Below are 27,990 nucleotides of genomic sequence, written 5' to 3'. Positions count from 1 at the left end.
AAAAAGACAAATGAAATAATAAATAATTAAATAAAGGAAAGTAAAAATCAAGTGATAAAAAGCACAAGGCATTGAGCCCAAGATCGAGTGAACCATTTCATAAACATAACATTATAGCTGGAATGAGTAAAGGGAAGATGGAGATGGCGTGTTGAAGGGGAGAAATTGCCGACAGCTTTTTCTCACTTCTCTTAATATCTATAATTTTCATTTAATACTCTTCCCTTTTAATCTGTAAAAACAATATCATGGAAGCAAGTGCTGGAATGGTGGCCGGTTCTCACCGGACTAACCAGTTGGTTCGGATTCGTCATGATTCTGATAGCGGGGTTTGTCTATTAACCTCATTTCTAATTTCATTCTTTAGTTTGATTTTTCTGTTAGCATTTCTTATTGCATTCTTTAGTTTAATTTTTGTTGCAGGAATATCCTTTATTTGGATTGTGATAGATCTGAGTTTGTTATAATAGAAAATGACTATAAAAAGTTTAAGTTATTATAATAGTTGTTACGATCTAAATGTAAGTTGAGTGAATGTTAATTCAGAGTTTGGTTGACTGAGGAACTGAATGACTGGATAGTGAACATAATCGGATCTTGAGATTTGGTTCTGATTTAAGGATTTTTATCGCCGACACTCATCTGTAGAGTCTGGTCATTAGAAGTTCTTATTTAATACTTTGTCTTATTCAATGTCGATGATTTGCTGTGGCTATTTGGTTTTATGTTTAAGACGATGGCTCTGTTTGGTTCAACTGCAAATTTTCAGAAGATTTCTAACAGCGTTTAATTGTCCTTTCTAAATGCAGCCTAAACCGCTAAAGAATTTGAATGGACAGACATGTCAAATCTGTGGTGATAATGTTGGAGTTGGTGCTGCCGGTGATGTGTTCGTTGCTTGCAATGAGTGTGCCTTTCCAGTTTGCCGGCCTTGCTATGAGTATGAACGGAAAGATGGGACTCAGTGTTGTCCCCAGTGCAAGACTAGATACAAGAGGCAGAAAGGTTTGTCTGTTTCTTTTTATGTTTCTGTATCATTTCCATTTTATGATTTGGCTTCTAAGATTTTATATCATGTGCAAAGTAAATAATTTCTGAATATTTCAGGGAGCCCTCGAGTGGAGGGAGACGACGATGAGGAAGATGTTGATGACTTGGAGAATGAGTTTGATTATGCTCAAGGACTCAGTAAGGCTAGGCGGCAGTGGCAGGGTGAAGATGTGGATCTTTCTTCATCCTCGAGACATGAATCTCAACAACCAATCCCTCTTCTAACCAATGGCCATACAGTAGGCATTTTATGTGCTTCTGTCCCTATTCATGTTATGAAGTTTGCAACAATGCGATTATTTGTTTCTTTACTATCTACTTGGTGATCAAGCTGTGTGCTGTTCAATTCCTGAGTTTCAGTTCCATGGTTGGAAAACTCAAGCCGTCCATTATGATTTATCCTAATCAGATTTAATTGACAAAATCATTTCATTCTTGCTTGGTTTTGTAGGATTTATTACCCTCTTGCCAAATTTTGTTTTAAACTTTTCATATGTTCACAGCAGTTATATGCATTGCAATCTTGCTATTTTTTTTTGTTCATTAGCCGTTTAACTCTTATGTATGGCCCAGCATGGTTTGGTTAAATCATAAGAAAAACTTTTTGTATTTGGGAAAGTTACTAGCTTTGCTAATATATTCTCTGATGATTATTACTAAGAGATTCATTATTTCTGCTATTTAAATTGTCATTTTTCTAACTGATAGGCCAACATTTTCAGGTTTCTGGAGAAATTGCTACTCCAGACAATCGATCGGTGCGAACAACATCAGGTCCTTTGGGCCCTTCTGAGAAGAATGGCAGTTCTTCTCCTTATGTTGACCCAAGGCAACCAGGTAATTAAGTTATTGGGTTTGTTTACAAGATTTTTTTCTCTTTCTTTTTTCCTTTTTGAAGGGTTTATCATCTCAATTAATATTGTTATCTGTTCTTGTAGTCCCGGTGAGAATTGTGGACCCAACGAAGGACTTGAATTCTTACGGCCTTGGGAATGTTGATTGGAAGGAAAGGGTTGAAAGTTGGAAACTCAAACAGGAGAAAAATGTGATGCATATGAACAATAGATACCCTGAAGGAAAGGGAGATATAGAAGGAACTGGTTCAAATGGGGAGGAATTGCAAATGTGAGCTAATGTTGTCTGGAATAGAACTTAAATTAGTTTACTATGTTCCATTGAGTGCTTTTTTATATCTTAATGACCTTATAAATCGCGTTAAGTTTATATTTTTCATCTTGAATTTTGTTTTTTCATACTTAATTTTTTGGTTAAATTTTATTTTGGACTATTTTCATTTTTATATTTCTATCTATAGATGCAAGTTGTGTCCATTCCTTTTGACTTTGTAGTCCTAATTGGTATGGTTTTTTGCTCAGTTGATGTCATCTATGCATTTCATTTTGAACTTTGACGGTTCTTGTTCCACAGGGCTGATGATGCTCGTCAACCTTTGAGTCGTGTGGTGCCTATTTCTTCGTCTCACCTGACCCCTTATCGTGTTGTCATCATTCTCCGTCTCATCATTTTGGGCTTTTTCTTGCAATATCGTGCCACACATCCCGTGAAAGATGCATATCCATTGTGGCTAACATCTGTTATCTGTGAGATTTGGTTTGCTTTATCTTGGCTTCTAGATCAGTTTCCAAAATGGTATCCCATTAACCGTGAGACCTACCTTGACAGGCTAGCTTTGAGGTCAGTCCATTACTTCGCTGATGGTTTGTTTCATATGTGGCTGAAAACCTCCTTTGTTCCTTTTGTCTGCCTATGTGTATTTTTGGTGCTGTTGTCTGTTATCATAACATTAATATCGGTTGGCTCTGTTTTCTAGATATGACCGGGATGGGGAACCATCACAGCTATCCCCTGTAGATGTTTTTGTCAGTACAGTGGATCCACTCAAAGAGCCTCCACTTGTCACAGCAAACACTGTCTTGTCAATCCTTGCAGTGGATTACCCAGTGGACAAAGTAGCTTGCTATGTTTCTGATGATGGTTCAGCTATGCTGACTTTTGAAGCCCTCTCTGAAACTGCTGAGTTTGCTAGAAAGTGGGTGCCTTTCTGCAAGAAACACAGTATAGAGCCTAGAGCTCCTGAGTTTTATTTTGCTCAAAAGATTGATTATCTAAAGGACAAGATAAAGCCTTCTTTTGTCAAGGAGCGTCGTGCAATGAAGGTCAGTGTAGAGATGCCTAATTATGCTTATGCACGTGTTATGTTTGTTGGGTATAGACCTTATAATGATTTCGTTAATAAATTTCCTTTTTGTTGTTATTTCTTGGTAAGCTTTGCTTGAAAACAGTCACTACATTCATATATATATATTTATATATTTGCAGTTTGACACTGCATAAATAAGTAAATAAAAAACTGAAGAAAGTATTCCGCAGAAGGCTTAAGTGGATTCCAACCGAAGTACAATGAAAATTTTTAGAACACGAGAAAATAAAATCTAAAGAAATGTTTCTTCCACTCACTACTTCCTATTAAAACAGGAAAAAGATGTCACATTTTCTAACTTTAAAAGAGGTGAAATTTTCTTTCGACAGAGAGAATATGAAGAATTCAAGGTGCGGATCAATGCCCTTGTTGCCAAAGCTCAGAAAATGCCTGAAGAAGGTTGGACAATGCAGGATGGAACGCCATGGCCTGGAAACAACCCGAGAGATCATCCAGGAATGATACAGGTATTATCCTTCAACTGAGTTGCATTCCAGTAAAGTTTGTTCTGTGATTACTTACTATCATGGTTCTTTCTATTTTCTAATGTAATTTTGTGGAACAACAGGTGTTTCTAGGACATAGTGGGGGACTCGATACTGATGGAAATGAGCTACCTCGCCTTATCTATGTTTCTCGTGAGAAGCGACCTGGCTTCCAACACCACAAAAAAGCTGGAGCCATGAATGCTTTGGTATGTGATTCTCTGCCCTTTTTCAATTTCACTATGCATCTCTTAAGCAGCCACTGATGTTCTCTGGTCATTTTCGGGGACTACATGTAACCACAGTGTTTTAGAGCATACCTTGGCAATAATCCTGCCTTGGTTCCTTCGATGGATATTCTTTACTGAGGAATGTGTCATGTAGACATATTGGCCAGTTTTTTGTCAGGAAAATCCTTTTAGACCTTCTGCGGTTGCAACTTTGTAGGGCTATTGTCAGTTTCATTTTCTAATCTGGCCATCTTTTGATTCTCAGATTCGAGTTTCAGCTGTTCTTACCAATGGGGCATATTTGTTGAATGTCGATTGTGATCACTACTTCAATAACAGTAAAGCTCTTAAAGAAGCAATGTGTTTCATGATGGATCCTGCCTATGGAAGGAAGACGTGCTATGTGCAGTTCCCTCAACGTTTTGATGGCATTGACTTGCACGATCGATATGCCAATAGGAATATTGTGTTCTTTGATGTATGACCCGTTAATTTGGCTTCAGGATAGAACTTGTTTCAAATTACTAGTTAATGGGGGACGGTAGTTCATTTTGTGCTTGTATTTTGCAGATTAACTTGAAAGGGTTAGATGGCATCCAAGGTCCTGTCTATGTGGGAACTGGTTGCTGTTTCAACAGGCAAGCTCTATATGGGTATGATCCGGTTCTGACAGAAGCAGATTTGGAACCAAATATTATTGTTAAGAGTTGTTGTGGTTCAAGAAAGAAGGGAAAGAGTGGGAATAAAAAATACATTGACAAGAAGAGGGCAGCTAAGAGAACTGAATCGACCATCCCTATTTTCAATATGGAAGACATTGAGGAGGGTGTAGAAGGTGGGCTTTTGGTCGAAACTACTCTATTACTTTCTGATTTTTATCTCTAATATAGTACTAGATCCTATCATTCTATATTGCATATGATACAGTGTGGGTTCTTCCCTTTCAGCGTGGCTGTCTTAAAATTTTTATTATATCATATTTTTCCAGAATCAACATTATTCAAGATCATGCAGTTTGTATAAAAGTATTGCCCATGGTCTGACTGGTCTCAATTTCATTTATTATTTTCTGCAGGATATGAGGAAGAAAGATCTCTTCTCATGTCTCAGAAGAGACTAGAGAAGCGATTTGGTCAATCCCCGGTATTTATCGCTGCTACCTTCATGGAACAAGGAGGCATTCCACCATCAACCAATCCTGCAACGCTTTTAAAAGAAGCAATCCATGTAATTAGTTGTGGATATGAGGACAAGACTGAATGGGGCAAGGAGGTCAGTTGTGAAGTATCATGGCCTTTAGTAGTGCCTTACCTGGTTTCCCTTTATATATGCATTAACCCTTTTATTTCCCTCCTGTCACCAGATTGGATGGATTTATGGTTCTGTTACAGAAGATATTTTGACTGGTTTTAAGATGCATGCCCGCGGGTGGATATCAATTTATTGCATGCCTCCTCGTCCAGCATTCAAGGGATCTGCTCCTATCAATCTTTCTGATCGTTTGAACCAAGTGCTTCGATGGGCCTTGGGTTCTATTGAGATTTTGCTGAGTAGACATTGCCCCATATGGTATGGTTACAAAGGAAGATTGAGGCTTCTGGAGAGACTGGCATACATTAACACCATTGTTTACCCCCTCACCTCTATTCCTTTGCTTGCTTATTGTATGCTTCCTGCCTTTTGCCTTCTGACAGGAAAATTTATCATTCCTGAGGTAAGTGATTACTAGAGCTTCCCTTTTTCCTTTGAAACTGATTTCTACCCCTGCAATCATCTAATGTTGTTGCTCCAATCTTTACGCAGATAAGCAACTTTGCTAGCATGTGGTTCATTCTCCTTTTCGTCTCCATTTTTGCTACTGGAATTCTTGAGCTTAGGTGGAGTGGTGTCAGTATCGAAGACTGGTGGAGAAACGAACAGTTCTGGGTCATTGGTGGGACATCAGCTCATCTCTTTGCTGTTTTCCAGGGTCTTCTGAAAGTGCTTGCTGGAATAGATACCAACTTCACTGTCACTTCAAAGGCGTCTGATGATGATGGCGATTTTGCCGAACTTTATGTTTTCAAATGGACATCACTTCTCATTCCTCCAACCACAGTACTCATTATCAACCTGGTGGGCATTGTGGCCGGCGTGTCGTATGCTATAAACAGTGGTTACCAATCCTGGGGTCCTCTTTTGGCAAGCTTTTCTTTGCCATCTGGGTGATTGCTCATTTGTATCCTTTCTTGAAAGGTTTGGTGGGTCGTCAAATCGTACCCCAACAATTGTCATCGTGTGGTCTATACTTCTGGCTTCCATCTTCTCATTGCTGTGGGTGCGTATCGACCCCTTCACCTCAGAAGCTACAAAAGCTGCTGCTAATGGTCAATGTGGCATCAACTGTTAGTTTCGTTTCCGGATTATTTTATTCCAGTAAACCCTCTCTCCTTCAAGTTGGATATTGTGTATATAACCAAAGGAAAAAGAGACGTTGCAGCGTTACATGTGCATGATATAAGTTTATGGGGACCTAAGACCAGCCACCCTATTATCTTTTTGTTCACTTCTATTCTTCTACATGGTATTGCTGATGAAGTTTGATGTTGGTGTTGTGTAATTTTATAAGTATATTTTTTTCATTATTATGTAGAGATATTTATTCATCCAATGTCATGAAAGGGACTTGTTACTGTTCTTTTTTGAGTCCATATTTTATTTTTGTTTTAGTTGATCATTCATATGAGACTGGAATAAAGACTATCATCATTAAGTTTGGGTTCCAATTTCCAAAGATATTTCTTAATGATGTTGTGAAATCTAGTCTCTGATTCTGCTTTTATGTTTGATCATTGAATGCACATTTTAAAGAAGATAATGTGCCAACCTAATTTGCCTTGGATTGTCTGAAAACCTTTCTGCCGGTGGATTACTAATAAAGATATGCGTATTTATATTGTATGTGATATATTTTAATGTCATAATTGTGTTTGAAGTGATAACACAGTAATAATTCGGTTTTTTCTTTTCTTTTTAAACAAGAATGTAAATGTTTAATCATAACATTTTGTTTGTCAGTCAAGTATTTTTTAAGTTATCAGATAATAATTTATAGCCACACTTTAGTAAAAAGAAATATGAAAATAGATTTATTTTTAACATTGATAACAAAAACAGGCTTTTTTTTTTGCAGGGTTGATTCTTTTAAGAGGTGATTTAATTTATTTATAAAAAATATTATATAAAAATTATAAAAATTGTATAAAAAATAATTTTTTGATTTTTTTATTTTTCTTTTAAGTATTTTACTAATTGAGTTGATATAAAACTCAATCAGGATACAAAACTCAGTTAAAATTATATATATATATTTGGTTCAAATATAAATATAGACAATAATGCAAATTTATATGTAAATATAAATAATATAATACAATATAAAATTCTATTATTTAATGTTACTTGTAAAGTAAAACCAATTTAATTAAAAAAAGATGATAAAATAAAATAAACGTCATATGATACTGATACGTATCATATTGTTTGAAACCAAACCAAATCATCGATTCTATCGAAAACCATGGAAAACCCCGATAAAAGAGGAGGGGTAGTCGTGAGATGGGGTTGAATTCAAGGGTTTTTGAGCCCTGAAAGATCAAATCTCCCCCCTCCCCTTGTGTTTCGTGGTGATCAACAGTTTAGGGTTTTTGTTCTCTTTCTGAACAACAAAAATGGTGGGGACTACTGAGGGAGTGGATTCATCTGCCTCCAACAACAAGAAGAACCGTATCCAAGTCTCCAATACCCAGAAACCCCTTTTCTTCTACGTTAACCTCGCCAAGGTTCCTTCACCTTTTTTTTTTATCTTTTCTCAATTTTTCTCTCAGTGATCATTTTGACGTGCTCCGAAAGTTGTAGCAGTCTTCTGTTTTTAGTCGTTAATGAATAATAGTAGCTTTAATATTATAAGTTAGGGTTTTCATTTGATTTCCTATTCGGACTTTTTGCGGCTTTCTGTTTGATTTGCTGGATGTTTATGATCATGATTTAACCAAATGGGAATTATAAGAACAAAAAAGAAAATGAACAAAACAGATTCTTATTGGTTGCTTAAACGATTATTTTGCTCCTTTTTCGCAGAGGTATATGCAGCAATACAACGAGGTGGAACTCTCTGCTCTTGGAATGGGTATTCTTTTTTTGCTTTTCTTCACACTTCCATTCTATTTCACCTTGTTTTCTGTTTAGATTTTGAGGGATTTGAATATGTCATTTACATTGATAGCTTCCTTACAAGGAACAAAGTGAACGTTTTGTTTTATAAAACATAGGTTGAAATACAACACATTACCTTGACATACATACATACATGCTATGTGTACGTCATTTATGGCATGTAATTTATGCTACTGTTGCAATGCCAGATTAGTACTCTTAGTTTAGAATGTTGGGAAAAACATGTACCGATTCTTTGCTTTTTCCTGTCTTTCTTTACAACTTGGTTTAAATGCTGCTGACAGCTATTGCTACTGTTGTTACCATTGCTGAGATATTGAAGAACAACGGGCTGGCTGTCGAGAAAAGTAAGATTCTTACCTTAACAAGATTACTTTTAGCTTTCATCTCATGTTGAGAACTCAAAACTAGTATCATGATATATTATATATGTTTGCATTATATGGCAGAAATCATGACTTCTACCATTGACATGAGAGAGGAATCAGGGGGACGACCAGTACAAAAAGCAAAAGTATGTTGCAAATACATATGTAATAATTTACTTCTAAGTTAAGTTTATCCCATGGCTCACACTAAATACATAACACTTCTGTAAATTGGTAGGTTAGAAAATGGGATGAAACATCAATTCATTATTTTGTCATTTTTTTCCCCACAGCTATTGAATGGTGTTAATATATAGTAAAAGTCATCTGTATTCCTTTCATCCATTTTTAATCATTTAGATCTCTTATATTAATTCTCATGAAATGGTTGAACTTATCTTAATATAAGAGGCTGAAAGCCAGCAATTTCTTATATTGTAGATTGAAATACTGCTGGGGAAGTCAGAGAAGTTTGATGAGTTGATGGCAGCTGCTGCAGAGGAAGCCTTAGATGATGAGTAAAGCTATAAGTTAAGAATAAGATGTTTCGTCAGTTTTAGCTGTGTTACTTGATTGTGAGTATCTTTTAATAGCTATTTTCTTGCTTGCTTGTGAGTGAAGCTTAGTCATTGTGATGATGAGATTTTAGGAATTTTTGTAAAATACTATGGTTCTTTGTTATTCAAATATTATTCGAATTTGTTGCTAATTCCTTTCTTCTATGCCCTATATGAACTGGGTTAAGCTTTTGGTTTTTCCATTTCTTTCAAGATACTTCTAAATACGGTAAAAAGTTAAAAGAATAACACTTTTTATACACTCGATAACATGTCAAATGACTTGCACAAAAAGAAAAAGGATCACAAAGAGTAAAATCCCACTTAAACAAGTTATCAAAACAAAACATTGCTCAACAAGTCTTCTCCATTCTTCAAAGAAAACAGTATGCCAACTAATTTTACTTTCATCGTCATTTCTTACCTTGCAAATGCCGCTAGCTGAAACTGATCCCTCAACAAAAAAATAAATAATTTAACAGGAGAAAATTGTTTAAAAATAAAAAATAAAAAGATGAACCTAAAATGTATGCCATCTCATTCTTCAATCCCAAAAAGATGAGTTCTTTTTTCCTTTTAACCAGAGACTCTATGCTTCATCTTCTTCTTTGTCAACCAGTATCCTCTTGCATGCTTCATAGCACATGAAAGATATCCCAGCAGCAGGTACTAACTTCATGCAACTAGGACCCAAACCTTTATATAGACCTTGAATCCCTTCTTGTTCAAGAATGCTTGAAAGTGCATGTATCACATTCTTGTAGACCTGTCTTCCATGCAGAGCTCCAACCTGCATGTGCTTACGTGCCACCTCGAGCGGGAACGTTGCACTACTTGAAATAGCACCAGCTAATGATCCGATTAAAAGAGTTTCAATGTTCCCAATTTTTTCCTCTTTAAAAATTTTGCGGTAAACCTTCCGTAGAGTATCATATGCAAAATAATTAGTGGCAGCATACGGAATAACTCCAATGAGACTAGGAGCAAGACCTCTATAAAGTTCAGCAGGGCCCTCCCTTTGCAGTATTTTCAAGAAAGCATCGAGTATACCATCATACATATTCTTCTGCAAGTAGACACAGGTCCCAGATTTAAGTGAAAACAAAAACTTCTAAACTGTGAATTGCAAATTTTAGACTGTGTTTACCTCAATAGTTAGTCGAGTCTTAACTAACTCGAGAGGATAGGTCACCAAAGTTGAGCTGACTCCAGCACAAGCCCCTGCAACCAACGAGGGAGGAATCGGAATCTTTGATACTTCCCCTGGTTTGAGTGACAAAGTCTTATTCACGGTATCGAAAGCAAATAGCTGCAGTACATGGGAAATTAATATATGAATATGTCAGGAATAATTGCAACTCTCATTTGACTAAAAAAGACAACTATGTTTCAAGATGAATACAGCATAGAAGCATAATATGCAGAAAGATGCAGCTAAGCTGTTTTGCTATCATTTTGCTGCAGAAAAAATCATTAGCAATAGCCAAATCATGTTCATTGTCCGAGGCCTTCCGTTAGTTCTGTATGACATCAGTTCATGTGATGCATACAAGGACAAAGCTTGCAAAACTATTATTGCAAAAAGCCAACAAGAAAACACCCCTGTGGCTAGTAATAAGAAGAAAAATGCAACCATAGATTAACTCTTAGAAAAGCTTGCTTAAAACATTCGTGGGTTCTACTATAAACTGAGTCAAGGAATTAAACTGTAAAGCATAACCAACAATGACAAAGTAGCAGAAGTGATCTACAAAAGAGGCATAAAACTCATGATGGCAATGTTCACTAACAAGTGATAAATGAAGAACGATGCCCGTAATTGTATTCTCCACTTCTTTCATATGTTTAAAATTTCGATCATTGAGAAGATAAGAACCAGAAAGAATATTTCAGAAGAAGGGCATATAAAGGCTTGTTTACAACCTAGTTATGAATCATGTTAGGAGTATTGAACCATGGAAGATTGATGCCAACAGCTCAACACTATTAACCTACATGATAAATATTACATCTTCAATGGTTCTGCCAGGGACAAAACCATTTTACTAATATGTAATTTTACCATTATACTAATATGTTAGGAGGGGACAATGTGCAAATTTACCATTATACTAATATGTAATTTCATAAAATTTAAGGGGCCAAATGACAAATCTAATTTTTTTTGTTGGGGGGAGGCAAGGCCACTGCCAGCTCCTCTTTGTCTTCTTCCCTGGGTTCCACACATCTCCTTGTATAGTTTGTTCATGTTTAGGATGATAAGAACCATAAAAGAAGACTATCCTTAGTCAATTACACATTCAGTTGATGATATTTAACAAGATAGAAACAGTTGACACTTGACAGCAAGTAGATGTTTATCAAAACATCTAATATATACTCAATCTTGCGAGGACAAGAATGAGAAGATCAAGAAGATAACATCACTAAGACATGGAAACATCATTCAGTGAGAATTATTTGGCTTTGAATGGAGCAGAAGGGTGCAACAGTATATACATAAAATTTTTATTATGATGAGAGTTCTTATTCTTCTTTTCTGTTATGCTGCCTTAACATCCATATTGATGACATGTCCAAAAAACAGAGCAGTAAGAAAATGAAACATCAAAGTTACTTCCAGAGGTTGCCACAATTTTCCAATGTAAATTAAGCTTTGTTTCATTATCCAACCAATCAGAAAACAGCCACTTTAATCTAGTTAAGGTGACAATCTACCCTTTTGCTTGAACAGATAGCCTAACAGTTAAAATGAAATTATAAACCAATACAACAAATATACATATGAAAGTAGCGACCGCAGCACTCAGTTTACAACCACAGTAGATAAAAACAAGAAATGCAGTTAGACACATTAACAGACATGAGAAAGGCTCGCATTTAGTTAAATCCGAATCATTCACATTCAAGAATACCTATCGAACCAAAATACTTTATACTGCATATACAACATCACAAAGCTCAAAAACCAAGCAAAGTGATTAACCAACATTGCAATATTCAATACCACAAAAACGATAAACAAACTGGATAATATTCATAAAAATACCATTTGTAATTCAAGGGAGTTTTTACCTCTATGGCCTTGCTAGGTGCAACTCGAATCACATTAATAAGGTTACCCCTAAACAACCCTTTCCACCCATCATTCTGCAATATATTATGAAACACCTCAGTTGTGGAATTCCCACTACTCCCAACCATCAAATGGGTCCTTATTGTTTCCAATGGCGCAACACAAGTCCTTGAAATCGCCCCAGCTATGCCACCGCTTATTAACCTCCTTAATGAAGGATTAGGAATCTTGATTTTCAGTTTCAACTCTAGTTTCTTTTTCTTCTTAGTCGACGCCGCTTCACCTTCGGGTAATTCTATAACCCGAAACGGTAAATACTTGACAAACAAATCGGAAAATGGTGGTTTGGTTCCGTCGTTACGCGGATTTGGGGAGTTAGGTGAAACCCCAAATCCCATTCCCATTTGACCAACGCTAGCAAATAAGCCACCTGGATAAGAAGTATTTGGCTCGAGACTCCATTGAGAACCCAAATCACATATAGAGAAAAGCATATCTCTCTTATCATCAAACAACGCCATTCCTTTATTGCTCATTATTGGGATAAAAAAAAGAAAAAAAATTAAGAGAATTATTATTTGAAAAAAATAGTCTTCCTTTCCAGGGTTATTGAATACGTTTTCTCATTGTTCTAAGATAAAATAACTGTGAAGTAAAGGTTCGACTTTTAGCAAACACGCACATAAAAATTCCAACTTTTTTTCAGAAAATCAAATTTTTCGTAGAACCCAAAGAGAAGAAGCGATAGAAACGAGAAACAAATGCAAATAATAATAATAATAATAATAATAGAACCCTTAAAATGGAAAAGAGAGGGGGGAAAAGAGAAGGAGAGAAAACAAGGAGGGTAGGTCAATGAATCTGATTCTCACAAGCACGGGCTTCCTTCTTTTTCTTTTCCCTTAAATTAGAAAATCAAAACACAAAAAAGGAATATAATTAGTAGGGTTTGCTTTTGTTGTACTTAAAAAATTCCTATCATACAAATGGAGTGATTTTGAAGCTGGGCTCTACTCTCTTTCTCTTCTGTAGCTATGGAGATTTCAGTAATTTGCTGTGTTTTGAATATTGATTTTTACGGGAAACTGCGTAATGGGAATTGCGTTATTTTATTATTATAGTTTTTATAACGTTCTTTGGCTCCATCTCCATGACTGGTTTTGCACCTTATATTTTTTTTGCAGTGATATTAGCACCAATCTTTTAGTGCTACTTTTTATTTTGTTATTAAAATGATAGTGCTGCATGCAGTGCCATTCGATTCAGTCTACAAAACAAGGCGAACAACACATCCTTGAATCACGCTTATATCATTTTTGCCATTTATTTTCTTTTCGGTAGGATATTTTTTTACCATGTTTATAATTAACCTAATATACTTACTTCAATTATATACATAATAATTAAATAAAGATAGTAAATGAATTTTGAATTCACCCGCTCTAAAGTGAATTTTTTCTTTTAAAAAAGAATGTGTACAGGGTTTGGTAGATTTTTTTTTTATAATTGATATAAAATAATTATGATAATTATTTATCTTGCTTCACCCTATTCTATTATATGAAACGATTTTTTTATCTTTATATATATTAAAAAGATAAAATTGTAAATAATATGGTACAAAAATATTTATTTGTTTTAAATTTAATTTCTTTTAAAAATTATATTTAAATATTTTACTTTTCATCAAAAAGATTAAAAATATTAAAGAACCAAAAACTAAATTTAAACGAAGTAAGATGGAGATGGATACATCCAACATGCAAAACGTGATAATAATTTTTAAAGTTAAATATTTATAGTGAAATGGTGCATTTGATTGAACAAAGCAACCGATTATGGAGCAGTGGTAGATTTAGCTACATCAACTCATATTTGGAGGTGTTCATGGGTTGGGCTACCCAACCCGGCCCAACGGCCCGCCTAAAAAATAGAAAGATTCGGATAAAAATATAGGGCCAAAATATGAGATTGAGCAAAAAAATTAGGCCCGTTTTGTGTAAGACTTTTTTGGCCCGAGCTCGGCCCGAATTATATATTAAATATATATTTTTATTTTTAATCAAATATACTTTTTATTAAATATATATATTTTAGACTTTTAATTCGAATTATATATTAAATATATATATTTTTAATCAAACATGGGCCGGGCTAAGCTCGAGCTTAACAATTTTCTTTTGGGCCAGGCTTAGACAAAATTTTAAGCCCATATTTTAGGCCAAGCTAAGCCCAGACCTAAAAAACAGGCCTAAATTTTTATCTAGGCCTGGCCCAGCCAACCCATGATCACCTCTACTCATATCACATTCCATTGCCATCTCTACAACCAAAAGTGTTCATAATCAAGTTCGGTTAAATTCAACTCAATTTTATATATGGTATTGGTACACTTCATATATATAAACACTAATCTCTCAACAAATATTAATGTAATGGTAAGACGCATGGTACTGTCAAAGAAAAAACGTAAATTTAGAGGAACAACTACCAATATATATAATAAAAAAGACTAATCTAAAATCATTCGAAGCTCGTCCACATATTTTTTTACAAAAGACTTATACTATTTTTAATTTAATATGTAATTATTTAATATGTTTTTATTAAAATTCTAAATAGACAACGGATATTTTTAATGTTTATATTTTAGTATTGTATTATTATAATATTAAGTTTTATATGCTATTGAATCGAACTCAGAAGTCTCGCCCATATTTTAATCAAATTTAATCTATGTAGAAAACAATTTTAATATATATATTTGTCCATTCCAGGCATAGTAGGAGTATACTTCTCCATGAGACGGCTCAATTCCGTATCAAACTCCTTTTCGAGCTCAACTTCTTCCTGCCAATGCCTCTGTCTCATTGCAGCCATCTTCTCTTTGTGTACGGTAATCAGCTTGTCCCTCTCAGACACAAAAGCTTCCATCTCTTCGTCCTGGAGCTTTATGAATTTTGCAATTTCATCCGCCCTACAAATGAAACAAGAAAGAAAAATGGGTTATCTCATGATTGATGTAGACAAATTAATAAACAAATAAAAGGAAGGTGTAGCAGCATTTTAGCATGTTTCGATCCGATTACACATGGAAATTCACATTAGCATCAAAATTACATACCTACGCCTGTATTCCTCTGTATTTGAAGTATTAGGAGTAGATTGCTTGACAAACTTCTCACGCTGTTGCTGCTGTAGCTTCTCAAACTTCTCCTCCTCCTCATCCCTTGCTTCATGAATAAATTTGATTTGTTCCTTGAAGAATTGTTCTTGGAAATCCATCTGCGAAGAGCAATATACAAAACAGTTAACATCAAACAGAAACTAGAGAATAGCAAATAGAATGTAATTTATCAAGTACATGGAAAAGTTCAAGGGAAGACACTAACATGCTCTGAAAGAGACGGTTTGGACATGGACGTTTTTTCGAGTTAAAGCATCTCAAAGTTCTAAGGCCACACTAAACTGCTTGGTCCTACTAAATAAAAATGAAATGCTACCTGGAATTTTCCTTGGAGATGCAAAATTTTCATATTCATCTCCACCAAATTTTTATATCCAAAAATAAGATCACAGATGTATAAGCATAGCAAACATATAAAGATACTAGCAAAGTTTTCATATTCATCCCTGGCTAGTTAAGATAAATATGGTTGCAAAGATATGATCAACCAGTAACTTACTAAAATGAAGTTATGTTCTATGGTATAAATTAGTAATTAGTACGCCACAACCATTACATCTAGCAACAAATCTGTGAAGAAAGCCACTAGCTTGCATCTGCATTTAGATGTAAATTATCAGAAACTAAAACAATTACCTCTTCCTTGTTCTGTTCGTGCTGCATTTTGGTTCTCTGTCTCACAATCCTGTTCTCCTCCATTGTCTTCCGGAGCTTTTCGCTCACAACACCAAAAGACTCTTCAAGGGCAGTTTTGAGCCTTTGCTGTATAGCAAACTTGTTTTTGTAAAAAATAAGCTCCTGGTTGGCCTCGCTCATTTGCCTGATTTGATTAACAACCATCTCTTGATAAGATCTCATCTCAAATTTGAGCTTAGATTTTCCTAATCAACATAACATTTACACACAAGTGAATTAAATGCATAAGAATCGGCAGAAAATAATAAAGAAACTTTTCGTGCAATAAAGTTATCTCGCAGTTTATCCCTGCATGCAAATAACCATTGTCTTCAGTAGGAGAGAACCTTGAGAATGTTGGTTGAAGATGTCCAGATCTTCCTTGTTTGCCATGTAACCATAGAGTTGGCGCGTCCCACCTGGATAAAATAAGACCTGACGGTGTTCCCAAGCCTCTCTATCCGTTCCTTGCTCAGCAAAATGCTTATGCAGACGCTCAGCTTCTAAATAACCTCTTGCTGTGCTCTCAAAAATCAGAAGGCTCATCCCACGATGCCCCTGTGGGCCATATGAATGGCGAGCCTTCACGGCAGCATATGAGCTGAAATAGTCAAGCAGCTCTTGGTTTCCCATACCAATCCACTGAAGTACACAACGCCATAAATAGCTCCTCGGTAATTACAAAGATTTAATTAAATTCCATTGAATTATAACTGGAAAACAGAAATAGTACAAGTTCTCGGGGTACCTTATCATTATCATCTTGTTGAAGCCTTGTATTCATTATGATTACCATAGGTGGCCAGACTATTTCATGATCTTTTTCGTCATCTTTTAAACCCCTCCATTTCCCAAAAGCTTCACCTGCAGGGATAACTGAAGTACCCCTTCTACGCAATTCCTCATCCAAGAGCTCAGCAAGTTCACGATGGAGTTTCACCCTTTTTGATCCTTTAGTTTTCGCATGTGTCCCTAATGGCTGAAGGCCTCGATACCAGTCAATGGCACCAGGACCGCCTTGGCAAGCCGGGCAATGCCATTGCCTTGCTGGGTCATTGATCTCTTCCACGCGCAACTTATCTAAACTATCAAAAAACTTCCTAAACCATCTATTTTTCTTTCTTGTCTCGTGGCTCTTTTGACTTGAATCTGAATCAAATTCATCGGTTAGAAGCTCATTGTCAGAATCATCAGCAGCAACATCATCCGAATCATCCTCAATATCATCAACATCGTTGTCTTTTTCAGCCTCAGCGTTGACATTGTCTTTCTCATATCCATCTTGAAAACCCTTGGATGGATTGGAACCAGTTCTTGATTGCCAATTCCAACCATGCTCAAGAGGCGGGCGAATGACAGGATTGGAAGGCACTTGGTGGTTGTCCAAGCTCTTGTTGACTATTTGGGGCCTTGAATTCCCTCGGCCACTTGCTATCCTAGAATCAGCACCATGATTAGCCCAAGCATTGCCGCCGGTGCCTCTTCCAGGTCCAGCATTACCCCGCATGCCTCCATTCCAAGGTTTAGGGTTGGAATTTTGAGAACCCCATGGCTTTGCACCACTGCTTCCACCTGTATTCTTGGGTTTTCTTTGAATAACTTCCCACTCACCATCATCTTGTGAAGAATCCATGTTCATTTCCGCTACACCATGGCTTAGCTGGTCAACCTTGGGACGAGAGACTCCAGATACCTCTTTCCCTTTTGATCCTCCTTTTCTCGAACTCATTCTCCAATCTTTAAAGCACTAATGCTGGAAACCCTCGTACCGGTGTCTGAAACGCCGGGAAACGGAACGAAAGAAATCAAACACGAATCGGACACGGCGCTGACACAATCAATACTCGCGTGATTCATGAGAGATGCATGTAGACAAGGGAAACTAGAAATGAGGTTTCTTTTTAATTATATATATTAAAAAGGGTAAACTTGTAATAATATGTTCACAAAATTTATATGTTTTATGTTTAAATTATTTGAAGAATTATGTTTAAATATTTTATTAAAAAATATTGAAAATATTAAAATAACATAAATTAAATTTAAACGGAGCCTTTCCATTAAAAAGAAAGTTAAAGCAGAAGTGGGGTAGAAATGTATATATCAACACTTTGAAAGTAATAATAATTTTTAAGAATATATATTTATAACGGAGCGGTGTAGTCGGTGGATCAAAGCACACCAACTATGGAGTAGTGGTAAATTTAACTACATTCAGTGGCGGATCTAGAAATATGATTTAGGGGCAGGTGAAGTCCAAAAATTTTGGGATGGGCCGGAATTAATTATACATTTTTATAATAGTAAAAATTTAATTTTGTTATTTTAATAGTTTATATCTTTATAATTTTTAGAGGTCTAAATCAAAGTTTTATCTTTTTGGGGGTCAAAATATAATTTTATCATTACTAATTTAAAATTTTATAAATTATAAAATACTCAAATAGAAAATTTTTCATTTTAAGGGGTTAAGGCTCCTCCCAGCCTCCTAGATCTGTCTCTAACTACATCAACTCCTATCTCGCTCCATTGCCACCCCTACATTAAGAAGTGTTCATGATCAAGTTTTGTCATATTCGACTCAAATTTATATATGATATTAATACACTTCATACTTATAAATATTAATCTTCCAACAAGTATTAAGTGTAATGGTAAGATGTATTATACTCTCAAAAAGAAAACGTAAATTCAAACTTTGAAATCAATTTTGCTGAAAGGAACGATTACTAATTCCAAATATGAATTATAAAACAAACATGAAATACGAAAAAGAAAAAAACTAAAATCATTTGAAGCTGTTCCACGTTTCTTTTACAAAAAGTTGTATTATTTTTAATTTATATATGCTACAAATCATATAATATATAAGACTAATAAGCTCAAGCCAACCTTTTATTTTAATTAATTTAATTTATCTAAATAAATTATTTTAACCTAAACCTTCCAAAGTTGGAAGAATCATCAATACCAATTTTACAAGAATCATCAATTTCATGTGACCATATTTAGTTTAAATTTGTTAGGTTTAGAGGCTAAATAAACGATTTAAACAATTATTTAATTTCATTGAAATTAAACCTAGTTTCACATTTATCTTCATATATTATAAAAATAATAATAATTCCAGTGCAAGGGAGTTACCATTTAAAACTGTTTCATTGTATAATATTAGCTCAAAATTAACAAAAACAAATAATCAATTTCCAATCAGTAAAACTCAATAATTCGTGCTGGTCTTTGAAAAATCATGATACAATCACCAACCAAACCACAATTTCATAGAAAAAAGAAATTCACTTTAGCTGGCAGTCTGGCACACCAAATATGTACATAACATAAAATGCAAGCATTGTGACAAATGCAGCTCCAAACATTCATGCTTATATAGAGATAAATATATGAAATGAAATTTAAATTATGTTGGGTTCAATTAAAGACGGAACAAAACTTGACCAAGTTCAATAAACTAAATAAATAACTGTGTCAAAAAAACAACTGGATCCCTTAAATGAAGGGAGACCAATTTTCCCCGAGAATTTTGGCATGCACTTTTCCTAAAAGGTAATGTACATGACATTTATGTTTGGATTTCTTTTTTCTCAATAAAACACCTCTATCAACCCGGAGAAAAACATACAACTCAATAAAATTTCACCTGTCCTTCGCAGGTAGCTCTAACTTCATCAATCAAAAATACTACAAGCTGCTCGCCTCGAAGACAGGTAAAACCGGCAGGGGACATTATCTTGAAGTGGTGATAAAAAGCTACGGATGGATGGATGGATGGATGGATGGTCGGACAGATATAGTTAACGTGAAGTAGATTGCAAAATTTAGAATAGACTCGTACATGCATCAATGTTGATCGCCTGAGCATCCAAGAGAGCTTTCCCCGAAGGATCTGAGCTAATGATCCTCATTGTTGCATCGAATACAGCTTTCTGATACATGTCATCTTCCATCTTCTTAAGGATTTCCTTCACCACCTTGAAATCTAATCCCCCAGCCAGAACAAGTTTTCCAATTATTTCTCCGAAATTATTTGGTGCTTTCGGCAAGTCAATGCCGATATCATCCAACAAGGCACCATAAAGTAGGCATCCAGTACCAATGTCTCTAGCTGTGAGAACTTCCTTAATAAACAAGTACTCCAGAAGCTTTGAAACGGGTTCAACACAAGGTGGGCTTTTCTCCAAAGCAATGGAGATCGCTTCTTTAACAACCTCAGGGTGGTATGCTGGAGATTTTAGTTCCTCCACGCACTGTAATGCTTCATCTAGTAGCCTAACGCTGAAATATTCCTCTAACAATGCCCGTGTTTTTCTCTGAAGATCATCTGTATTCAGCCTTGCAGCCTGAGTTAGTGGTTTCTCCACCGGAGCAGGTTTAGGGGAAAGAGAAGGTTGTGCAACAGACTCAGCACCTAAAATTGAGTTGGGTGGCTTAGCAGGAGGGGTTGAACTACCCTGCAACAGGGCACTTGTCCTACCACTCATTAGGCCACCACTACCTTGAGGTAATAGCCTTTGATTCATTGAAGTTGACTTATTGACTACTGGTGAGGCACCACGCCCTCCAGACTGGGTACCCAGTCCATCACCCCTTGGCATTGGCCGGCTTCTAGGAACCTCCCAATTATCATTATCCATTCCAGGCATCCTCCTAGTTCCTGGCATTCCAGGCATCATACCCCCAGTACCAGGACGATTGATAGGAAAACCACCAGGACCAGGACTCATTGGACCAACAGAAACAACACGACTATTTCTAATACTTGCAGTAGCGCCTGGACGCAGCCCAAGATTCTTTTCAGCCTCTGAATGGATTTCTGTAATTGTTTTGGCTTTCACCTACAAAAATCAATGCAAAAAAGGGACATCAAAACCCATTAAAATGGACGTCTCAACATTGTATCTAATCTTAACAAAAAATTTGATGGCATTTATGAGTTACCTCCTCACGCCTTGGAACCCAGTTGTTTGCACGCAGATCAAGAACATCACGAACCATAAATCTTAGTCTCGGTGCAAGCTGAGGATTTGTAGTCAATTCCTTCAGTCTGTTGAAGTACACATCATTTATGCGCCGTGATTTTGGGCTCTCATCAAGCTGCTTACCAATAATATTGAAGAACTGACAAATGGCTTCAACATTCTCCTCGGCAGGGCAAGCTTTAGAATCTTGACCCAAAAGTTCCTGTCCAGCAGAATAGGCAAAAAGCTTATTTTAGTAAATTACCAATTATTCAAGTTCGATTGATGAGAAACGTAGTATTGGCAATAACCTGCACAATGTGATGGACTATCTTCTCAGGTACCATTTTCTGCTTCAGAAGCTCACCAATTAAACGAATGTTACCAAGAGTCCGGAGCTTGACCATCCTTTCTTTATCCCTGCGCTCCATCTCTTGCTCGGGAGATGTCATCAACCTCACTTCTTCCCTGAGCTTATCAGCTCCCTCAAATGCCTCCTGGCAGGTATTCAGCAGGACTCGCTTAAAAGTAACTTCTTTTCCACCAGGTTCATCGGATGGGAATGAGGGGAGCTTATCATTAAGATCAAAGCATAAAAGAGCATACATAGGGCAAAATGTGGGTTCCAAAACAGCCTTCTCAAAAATCAAAGAAATAACACCCTGTAAAGATAATAGAGATACCATCAGTGATGTCACTACTAATGTCACTTGCAAATACAGTAACTAGAAGAACACAAATATTAAGTGAAACGTATGAAGCTGGTATGCATATATATACATTAATACAAATAGAATGTACAAACAAGTGCGAATGCACAAAACATTGTGCAGTGAAGTAAAAAAAATAACAAGAAAGCAAAAATAATAACCTTCAAGATGTCAGCTGATGTGATGCCTGAATCAATAAGTTGGCCCTTCAAAAGATCATACTTCTCAGGAGTCAACTTGTTCAATATACTGCACATAAAACAAAACCATTTACAAGAAACAGTAATTAACTATCAATATCATAAAATGATATCAAAACCACTTTACAAGATTTTAAAAAACTGTGAACAATAACTGCATGCACAATAGAAGATAAATTTGGCTATGAAAGAAAAAATATCTTCCCATGTGACCAGCCATTTAAATTAATGGTTTATCAATAAAATCAATAGAATGTGTATGATTCAATGTAAGATGCAAGAAACATATTTTCAATATATTTACCCTTTTACAGTTTTTAGGACACGCTCCTTCTCAGAAAGATTACCCCTTCTGACTGACCATGGCACCTCAGCCTTAATCAAGGCTGGAGTTGGTCCTCCCTGGTCCAACAAAGGAAAGGAATATTAATGCCAAAACCAAATTATAGACATATATTGCTGCAGGAAATAACTGATTCTCCTAAGAGTTACAGGAGTAAATAATATGAACAAAGCAGGTGACAAAGTCCATAGAATGTCATCACTATGTAAAAATTGAGAAAATGCATCGGAAATGAAGCAGATGAGTTAATAAATAATAGAAAAGAAAAATCCTAACTATAAGGTTACCAACACTGTTTAACCATCTATTATCATACATAAAAATTATTAAAAACAAAAAATCAATGGTGTACTCATTCAATTAATTTTCTCTGATTGAACTAAATGCCTAGAGGTCAAGATGTCAAGTGGAGCAGAACAGCAAATGCATCACTAATGCCCAATGTAAATTTACGTACAAAAAGCTCATTGACCAAGTAATATGTCACAAAATGCCTTAAATACCCACCTAACAACCCCAAGAAGTGATATCTCCTGTAACAAAAAGAAAAAAAGGCAAATGATATCTCAAAAACAAAAAGAATCTCGTTTTATGAGAATTACCCCCTGGTTAGAAGAGATTTGTGCCCTTGAGAACTGAGGGTTAGGCTGATCTTGTCGATTAAATTGATTAGCTTCAGGCTGTCTGGAGTCATATCGGTTTCCCGATTCTCTATCCCGAAGTGATTCCCAGGACCTCTCCTCTCCAGTAGAAGGAAACTGTGCTGAGCGGTTGCGCCAATCACGATTGTCAGGCTCAGTATAACGGGTCGGAACCTGATTTGATGACTAGAAAAAGATAATAATAATAAAATAGACAAATGTTAACAAAGAATGACTGCTTGGTAGTAATATTTGGAAATACAGGAATTTTGTCATGGCGGTTTGTTGCTACAAGAATAAGATCGTTAAAAAGTAAAAAAAAAAAAAGCAAGCACTTAGAGCTTACATTGCTTTCTCCACGAGCCCAGTTCTGATCTTCACCAAAGAGTTCCACTTCAATTTCTCGTTTGATTTTAAGAATCTCCTCAGAAACCTCTACAGCCTAAAGTGATGGCAAACATAATCATATATTCTATACGAAAAGTCAAACTGCCCTAACTTTCAATTCAGTAGAACCAAAACCAATTAGGAAAAATGCTGAACAGCTTATTTGCATGACTAACTCATTATAATTGAAGCAGAATGCTAACAACATTGAAGAACTTCCTTGCATGCAAATAAAGGCATACTGGTTTTCTGTTTGGTTTTTAGATGTAAAATGCAACAATAGGCTGCTGACGCACAGATTAAGTGTATTACTAAGCACAAGTTCGTGCAATTACCTCCCTAAGCTGCAAAAGCTGGTCCCTAGTGTACCGCACACATTCACGCCCATCAAATCGTGAGTCTCCTGCCTACAACAGTAAAGCAACTGATAAATTAGTTACTCATTATGGGAAAAAAGGGTCCATACAATTAAAACATCAACTCAATTGTATTAGCTAATTTTCTCCAAGTAAATAGAATTTGAAACTATAGAACTATATATTATTATCTAATATTTCAAAACTCCACAACTGAATTTGATTGATTTCATATGTTCTCCTGCGTGCTAAAAAAACTTGCCCGTGTGCTGAAATAAACTTTGGGACAAGCATTGCTCTTCAAAAAACGGAATATCTATATTTGTTTCAAAAAATATATATAAGATACTTGGGTTTGTAGGTTCTTTAGGCACTCAACTCAAAAAATTCCCAACTAAGGACTACATTTTTTTTCTTTGTCAAGTACACATACTAAGTGCCCCACCAAGAATTAGAACAAAGCTAAACACATTCTTCCTCTTTTAAATGCCCAAAAGATATCTCCCTGCGCATTCCATTTAAAGAAAATACAAGTATGCTACTAAACCAAAAAGGATAAGGTTAGAAACTAAGTCACGAAAAACAAAAGATGTAAATGTTTTATCTCAGATAAAATCAAATCTACTATCAAATATTCAATCTCAAAAGAGTAGTGCGTAATAGCTGCTACACTAGCAGTTTAATTTATTTTAAAAAAAAAGCAACTAAAGTCAACATCAAAAAGGCTAGATCCAAAAAAAACAGGCATATAACCTTGATGGAAAAGGAAGAAGGAGCACCGCCATGAGGAAGGAAAAGTGGAAGATCAGAAGAAAGTGAACCAAAAGATAAAGAAGATGATGACGATGAAGAAGAACCACCACCACCAAGGAATCTACTCCCTCGACCACCACCAGGTCTTAAGCTCAACACTGTCTGATCACCTTGCTGCATACCTCGATTTCTTTTCTCAGGTAAGATCCAATCTCAGCCGTCCGATATATAAAAACCAACAACTCAGCGGTATCTAAAACGCTGAATCTGAATGTTGAATAAGAAGAACCCGAAAAGGAAGGAAGATTTTTTATATCTAAGAGAGAGAGACGTGATGAAAGTGAGTTTCTTTTTTCCTCTCTCTCTTCTGCGGGTGGCGCAAAGAAGAGAAGAGAAAAAGGATGTGAGGACGGTGTTGAGGAAAAACAAACCCTTCTTTGGAAAGGGTTTTTCTTTTCTTCTTTTTTCTCTTTTTTCTTTTTTGAGTCGATATTTTGATTTATATGCATCTGATTCTGAATTATATTTATTATTTTATATGCATAATTACGTCTTTATCCCTTAGATTGCCTTTGGCGTTAATTGATAACTTTACCCTTACCTCTGCTCGAAGTCGGAATTTACGTTGTAATATGAGACATTTAAAAAATAATAATTTAACGTTTTCAATATTATTAAATCCAACATAAATTCAGTCACAAAATTTATAAAAATACTAAAATAAATAATAAAGAATGTATAATTATCAACTTTAAATATAATTTATATTTTATTAAATCACTTGATGACTTTTAAAAAACTCCTAAAATTTTACGGTTCTCTAGTTATTTTACTATCTGTTTCTCCGGGGGGGAAAACTCATTTGTAATTTAAATTTTCTTTTCCACTTGTTTAATAAATTCCAAAGAGAAATAAATGTAATAAAAAAGAAAACTACCATCCCATTGCTAATTAGCGTTAATTACATGATATATGTGGAGTTATTTTACTGGGATAAATATTAAATTTAGATATAATTATAAATAATAAATTTTTATTTTGATTTAATTGTATATATTTATTTGTATATTAAATTAATACAATTGTTTGTATATGTAATATATAAATGTAAAATAGTGTTAACTCGATAATGTTGTTAATGACTTATGAATATTAAATCAAATAAAAATTTTATGTATAAAACCACGTAAAACTAAAATTTATGCATAACATCACACGTTAAATCGAAGTTCATGTATAATTTTAATACTTATTCTTATTTATTTTCAAAATGTATTTTCGTGATACTATCGTTAATTGTAATGAATTTATTCATAAATGTAATTATTTTAAAGAGGCCTTTCGCCATAAACATTATTAACAGTAAAATTATTCGTATTTATTTTTATAAATGTTAAAGATATGATATTACCTGTTGACTGACTGTGTATGAGTTAATGTTTATAAGTATGTTATATAAGATTTAATATTATTTACATGATAATTTCATTGATTTTCCTATCATTATTGCAGCGATATAGTATAATATTACGTTAGATCTAGTATGAAAATATAAATAGTAATGCCGATTGAGTCTTAATTCGGTTAGTATAAATATTATTGTTTATGCAGGAGGATGTGAATTCGAATTTGTTGAAGCTTATTATTCTCCTATTTATGGGTTAGAAATAGATTATGGATAGTTTTAAACATATTGTGTTGAAAAAATAGATATTATCAAAACTTGTTTTGACCCAAAATATTATACGACTTAAAAAAATTAAACATTTGACTTAAGTTATAGTTTATTATCGATTGCTTATTTTTTAAAAATAACTTGATTTCGAACTATAATTATATTAAAAGAATAGAAGATAGTTAATATAAAATTAAGCTTTAAATTAAAGGATGGAAATTCTAAAACAATACCTCTTCAAATAATTTTTTTTATAAATAAATTATGTGAGTGACTAAAAATTAAATAACCAAATTAGCTTATTGCTAACTCATGTGCTAAAATGTGTTTGAAATATTTTTATACTAAAAAAATCAAAGTTAGCTTATTATTAACTCATCTGCTAAAATATGTTTAAAATATTACGTCTAGCAAAGGAAATAATGTTTTTCTTTTTTGGCGAACAAATAATGTATAAATTTACACATTAGGTAGTGTTTAGAAAGCCACCTAGTAATTGAATTTGGGTGTTATTACTTATAATTACATAATGATGACATGTTTGAATAATTATTGTAATTAAAGCACTTCAATTACACTTTTCAATTCTTAGAGTGTGTGCAAGAATCTGAATAATTACGCAGATAATTACACCCAACTCCAATTACCCTATGACTTTTCAAACACTCATGTATAATTTAACTTTAAATTTTTATTTTTTATAAAGTTTAAATTGTGAAAATTATATTATAAGTATGAATATATATGAATGTTTGAGATGGTTATATCTAAAATTTTTAAAGTTATATTATAAATCTTAATAAAGTATATCGTAAAAAATAATTTATGTATTTTATAAAGTTATAACAAAAAATTATATTATTTAAATCCTATAAGTCGTGGTCAAAAAGTATATTATAAAAATGTTATAATGTAAAAGTTGTAGAAAAAAAATGAATGTAACTTATTTCTGTGTCCATTTTATATATCATAAAATAATACATTTTGTTTATTAAAAAAAAGAAGTGTTATAACTTATTTATAAAAAAAATAACTTTTTAAAATTATGGTAAAAAATTATATTATTTATGAGTTATTTGGAACTTTTTAATTTTTTTTATAAAGGTTATATGTTATAAAATTTAATATTAATTTAAGTTTAAAAAAAAAGTTATAATTTAGTATAAAATTTTCTCTAAATTAAGTTTATATGAGTTTTTATAATCAAAACTACATATTGGTTACACTAAGAACCTAAATATTTTGCAGTATATGATAGTTAACTGAATATAAAAAGTTTTATTACACAATATCATGGGTACGATATCATTTGAGAAAATGGAGCTGGACACAAGCATTAGAAACGGCTCACAAAATATTTAATTTGACACATTCTAAGCTTTAAAATGTGGTTGAGATAACAATTGTCGTTCTAAACAAATACTTATTGGCATCATCTTAGTATAACATAAAAATAAAGTTTGGATTGTATTAACATGTTGCATACTTCGTAACTTTATTCATAGATGAAATTGGAATCATCCATACTTTGAAGGCTACATGAAAGGATGAGATATTGATAATTTTAATGATGTAAATTCAAATTTGAATTCGAATGATGAAGAGTTTAGTCAAAGACTAACAAATGATATCAATGAGCATATGTTAAATGCTAAAAAGGGAATAACCCAACAAATATGGAATGCTAAAGTAATTAAATAAAATTGCATATGATGTTTACTTTTTTTATTTCTACTATTAATTGTATTATAGATTACTTTCTTAAATTGATATATTACATGTGCTAATTTGATTTTAATTTTTATTACTCATTCATAATTTCTTTTATCATAGTAGTAATTTTGATAGTAATTAATATTTTTAATAAATTATTTAATTGCGTAAT

General features: G+C 34.2%; 5 protein-coding genes across 6 annotated transcripts; 2 read left to right on the top strand and 3 right to left on the bottom strand.

Moving 5' to 3' along the window:
• Window positions 1–70: 70 nt before the first annotated feature.
• LOC107942877 (cellulose synthase A catalytic subunit 1 [UDP-forming]) lies at window positions 71–6,663 on the top strand. The gene is given in 16 exon segments (XM_041092994.1): window positions 71–329; window positions 810–1,005; window positions 1,108–1,289; window positions 1,773–1,887; window positions 1,989–2,175; window positions 2,479–2,745; window positions 2,882–3,227; window positions 3,601–3,738; window positions 3,840–3,965; window positions 4,252–4,464; window positions 4,557–4,821; window positions 5,062–5,258; window positions 5,350–5,700; window positions 5,790–6,159; window positions 6,162–6,236; window positions 6,239–6,663. Coding segments are annotated over 16 exon segments (3,246 nt in total). The 5' UTR covers window positions 71–248; the 3' UTR covers window positions 6,376–6,663.
• A 784-nt stretch (window positions 6,664–7,447) lies between these two features.
• Window positions 7,448–9,278, top strand: LOC107942880 (uncharacterized protein At2g34160). Its single transcript, XM_041092993.1, has 5 exons — window positions 7,448–7,807; window positions 8,106–8,154; window positions 8,486–8,548; window positions 8,651–8,715; window positions 9,011–9,278. The coding sequence occupies exons 1-5, from the start codon at window positions 7,697–7,699 to the stop codon at window positions 9,089–9,091; spliced, it is 369 nt and encodes a 122-aa protein (XP_040948927.1). The 5' UTR covers window positions 7,448–7,696; the 3' UTR covers window positions 9,092–9,278.
• Window positions 9,279–9,363: 85 nt separating this feature from the next.
• LOC107942879 (adenine nucleotide transporter BT1, chloroplastic/mitochondrial) lies at window positions 9,364–13,478 on the bottom strand. The gene is made up of 3 exons (XM_016876610.2): window positions 12,202–13,478; window positions 10,274–10,435; window positions 9,364–10,192 (listed from the first exon to the last, which is right to left on the bottom strand). Exons 1-3 carry the CDS (start codon window positions 12,736–12,738, stop codon window positions 9,716–9,718), a joined length of 1,176 nt encoding a protein of 391 aa, XP_016732099.1. The 5' UTR covers window positions 12,739–13,478; the 3' UTR covers window positions 9,364–9,715.
• Window positions 13,479–14,769: 1,291 nt separating this feature from the next.
• Window positions 14,770–17,962, bottom strand: LOC107942881 (protein SUPPRESSOR OF GENE SILENCING 3). Its single transcript, XM_016876612.2, has 5 exons — window positions 16,813–17,962; window positions 16,412–16,706; window positions 16,026–16,270; window positions 15,327–15,487; window positions 14,770–15,179 (listed from the first exon to the last, which is right to left on the bottom strand). Exons 1-5 carry the CDS (start codon window positions 17,791–17,793, stop codon window positions 14,954–14,956), a joined length of 1,908 nt encoding a protein of 635 aa, XP_016732101.1. The 5' UTR covers window positions 17,794–17,962; the 3' UTR covers window positions 14,770–14,953.
• A 1,502-nt stretch (window positions 17,963–19,464) lies between these two features.
• LOC107942878 (eukaryotic translation initiation factor) lies at window positions 19,465–24,932 on the bottom strand. Of its 2 annotated transcripts, none has more exons than XM_016876607.2 (9): window positions 24,431–24,932; window positions 23,657–23,728; window positions 23,281–23,376; window positions 22,896–23,120; window positions 22,255–22,352; window positions 21,912–21,999; window positions 21,352–21,702; window positions 21,021–21,263; window positions 19,465–20,917 (listed from the first exon to the last, which is right to left on the bottom strand). In XM_016876607.2, exons 1-9 carry the CDS (start codon window positions 24,608–24,610, stop codon window positions 19,901–19,903), a joined length of 2,370 nt encoding a protein of 789 aa, XP_016732096.1. In that variant the 5' UTR covers window positions 24,611–24,932; the 3' UTR covers window positions 19,465–19,900. The 2 variants fall into 2 exon arrangements, with proteins under 2 accessions (XP_016732096.1, XP_016732098.1); XM_016876609.2 differs by having other exon boundaries at window positions 22,896–23,108; window positions 24,431–24,921.
• Window positions 24,933–27,990: the final 3,058 nt, after the last annotated feature.

The sequence above is a fragment of the Gossypium hirsutum genome, chromosome D05, assembly GCF_007990345.1.
Source record: "Gossypium hirsutum isolate 1008001.06 chromosome D05, Gossypium_hirsutum_v2.1, whole genome shotgun sequence".
Lineage (NCBI taxonomy): Eukaryota > Viridiplantae > Streptophyta > Magnoliopsida > Malvales > Malvaceae > Gossypium > Gossypium hirsutum.
The sequence above is the reverse complement of the archived record's forward strand: the minus strand, read 5'-3'. Positions and strand labels throughout refer to the sequence as shown.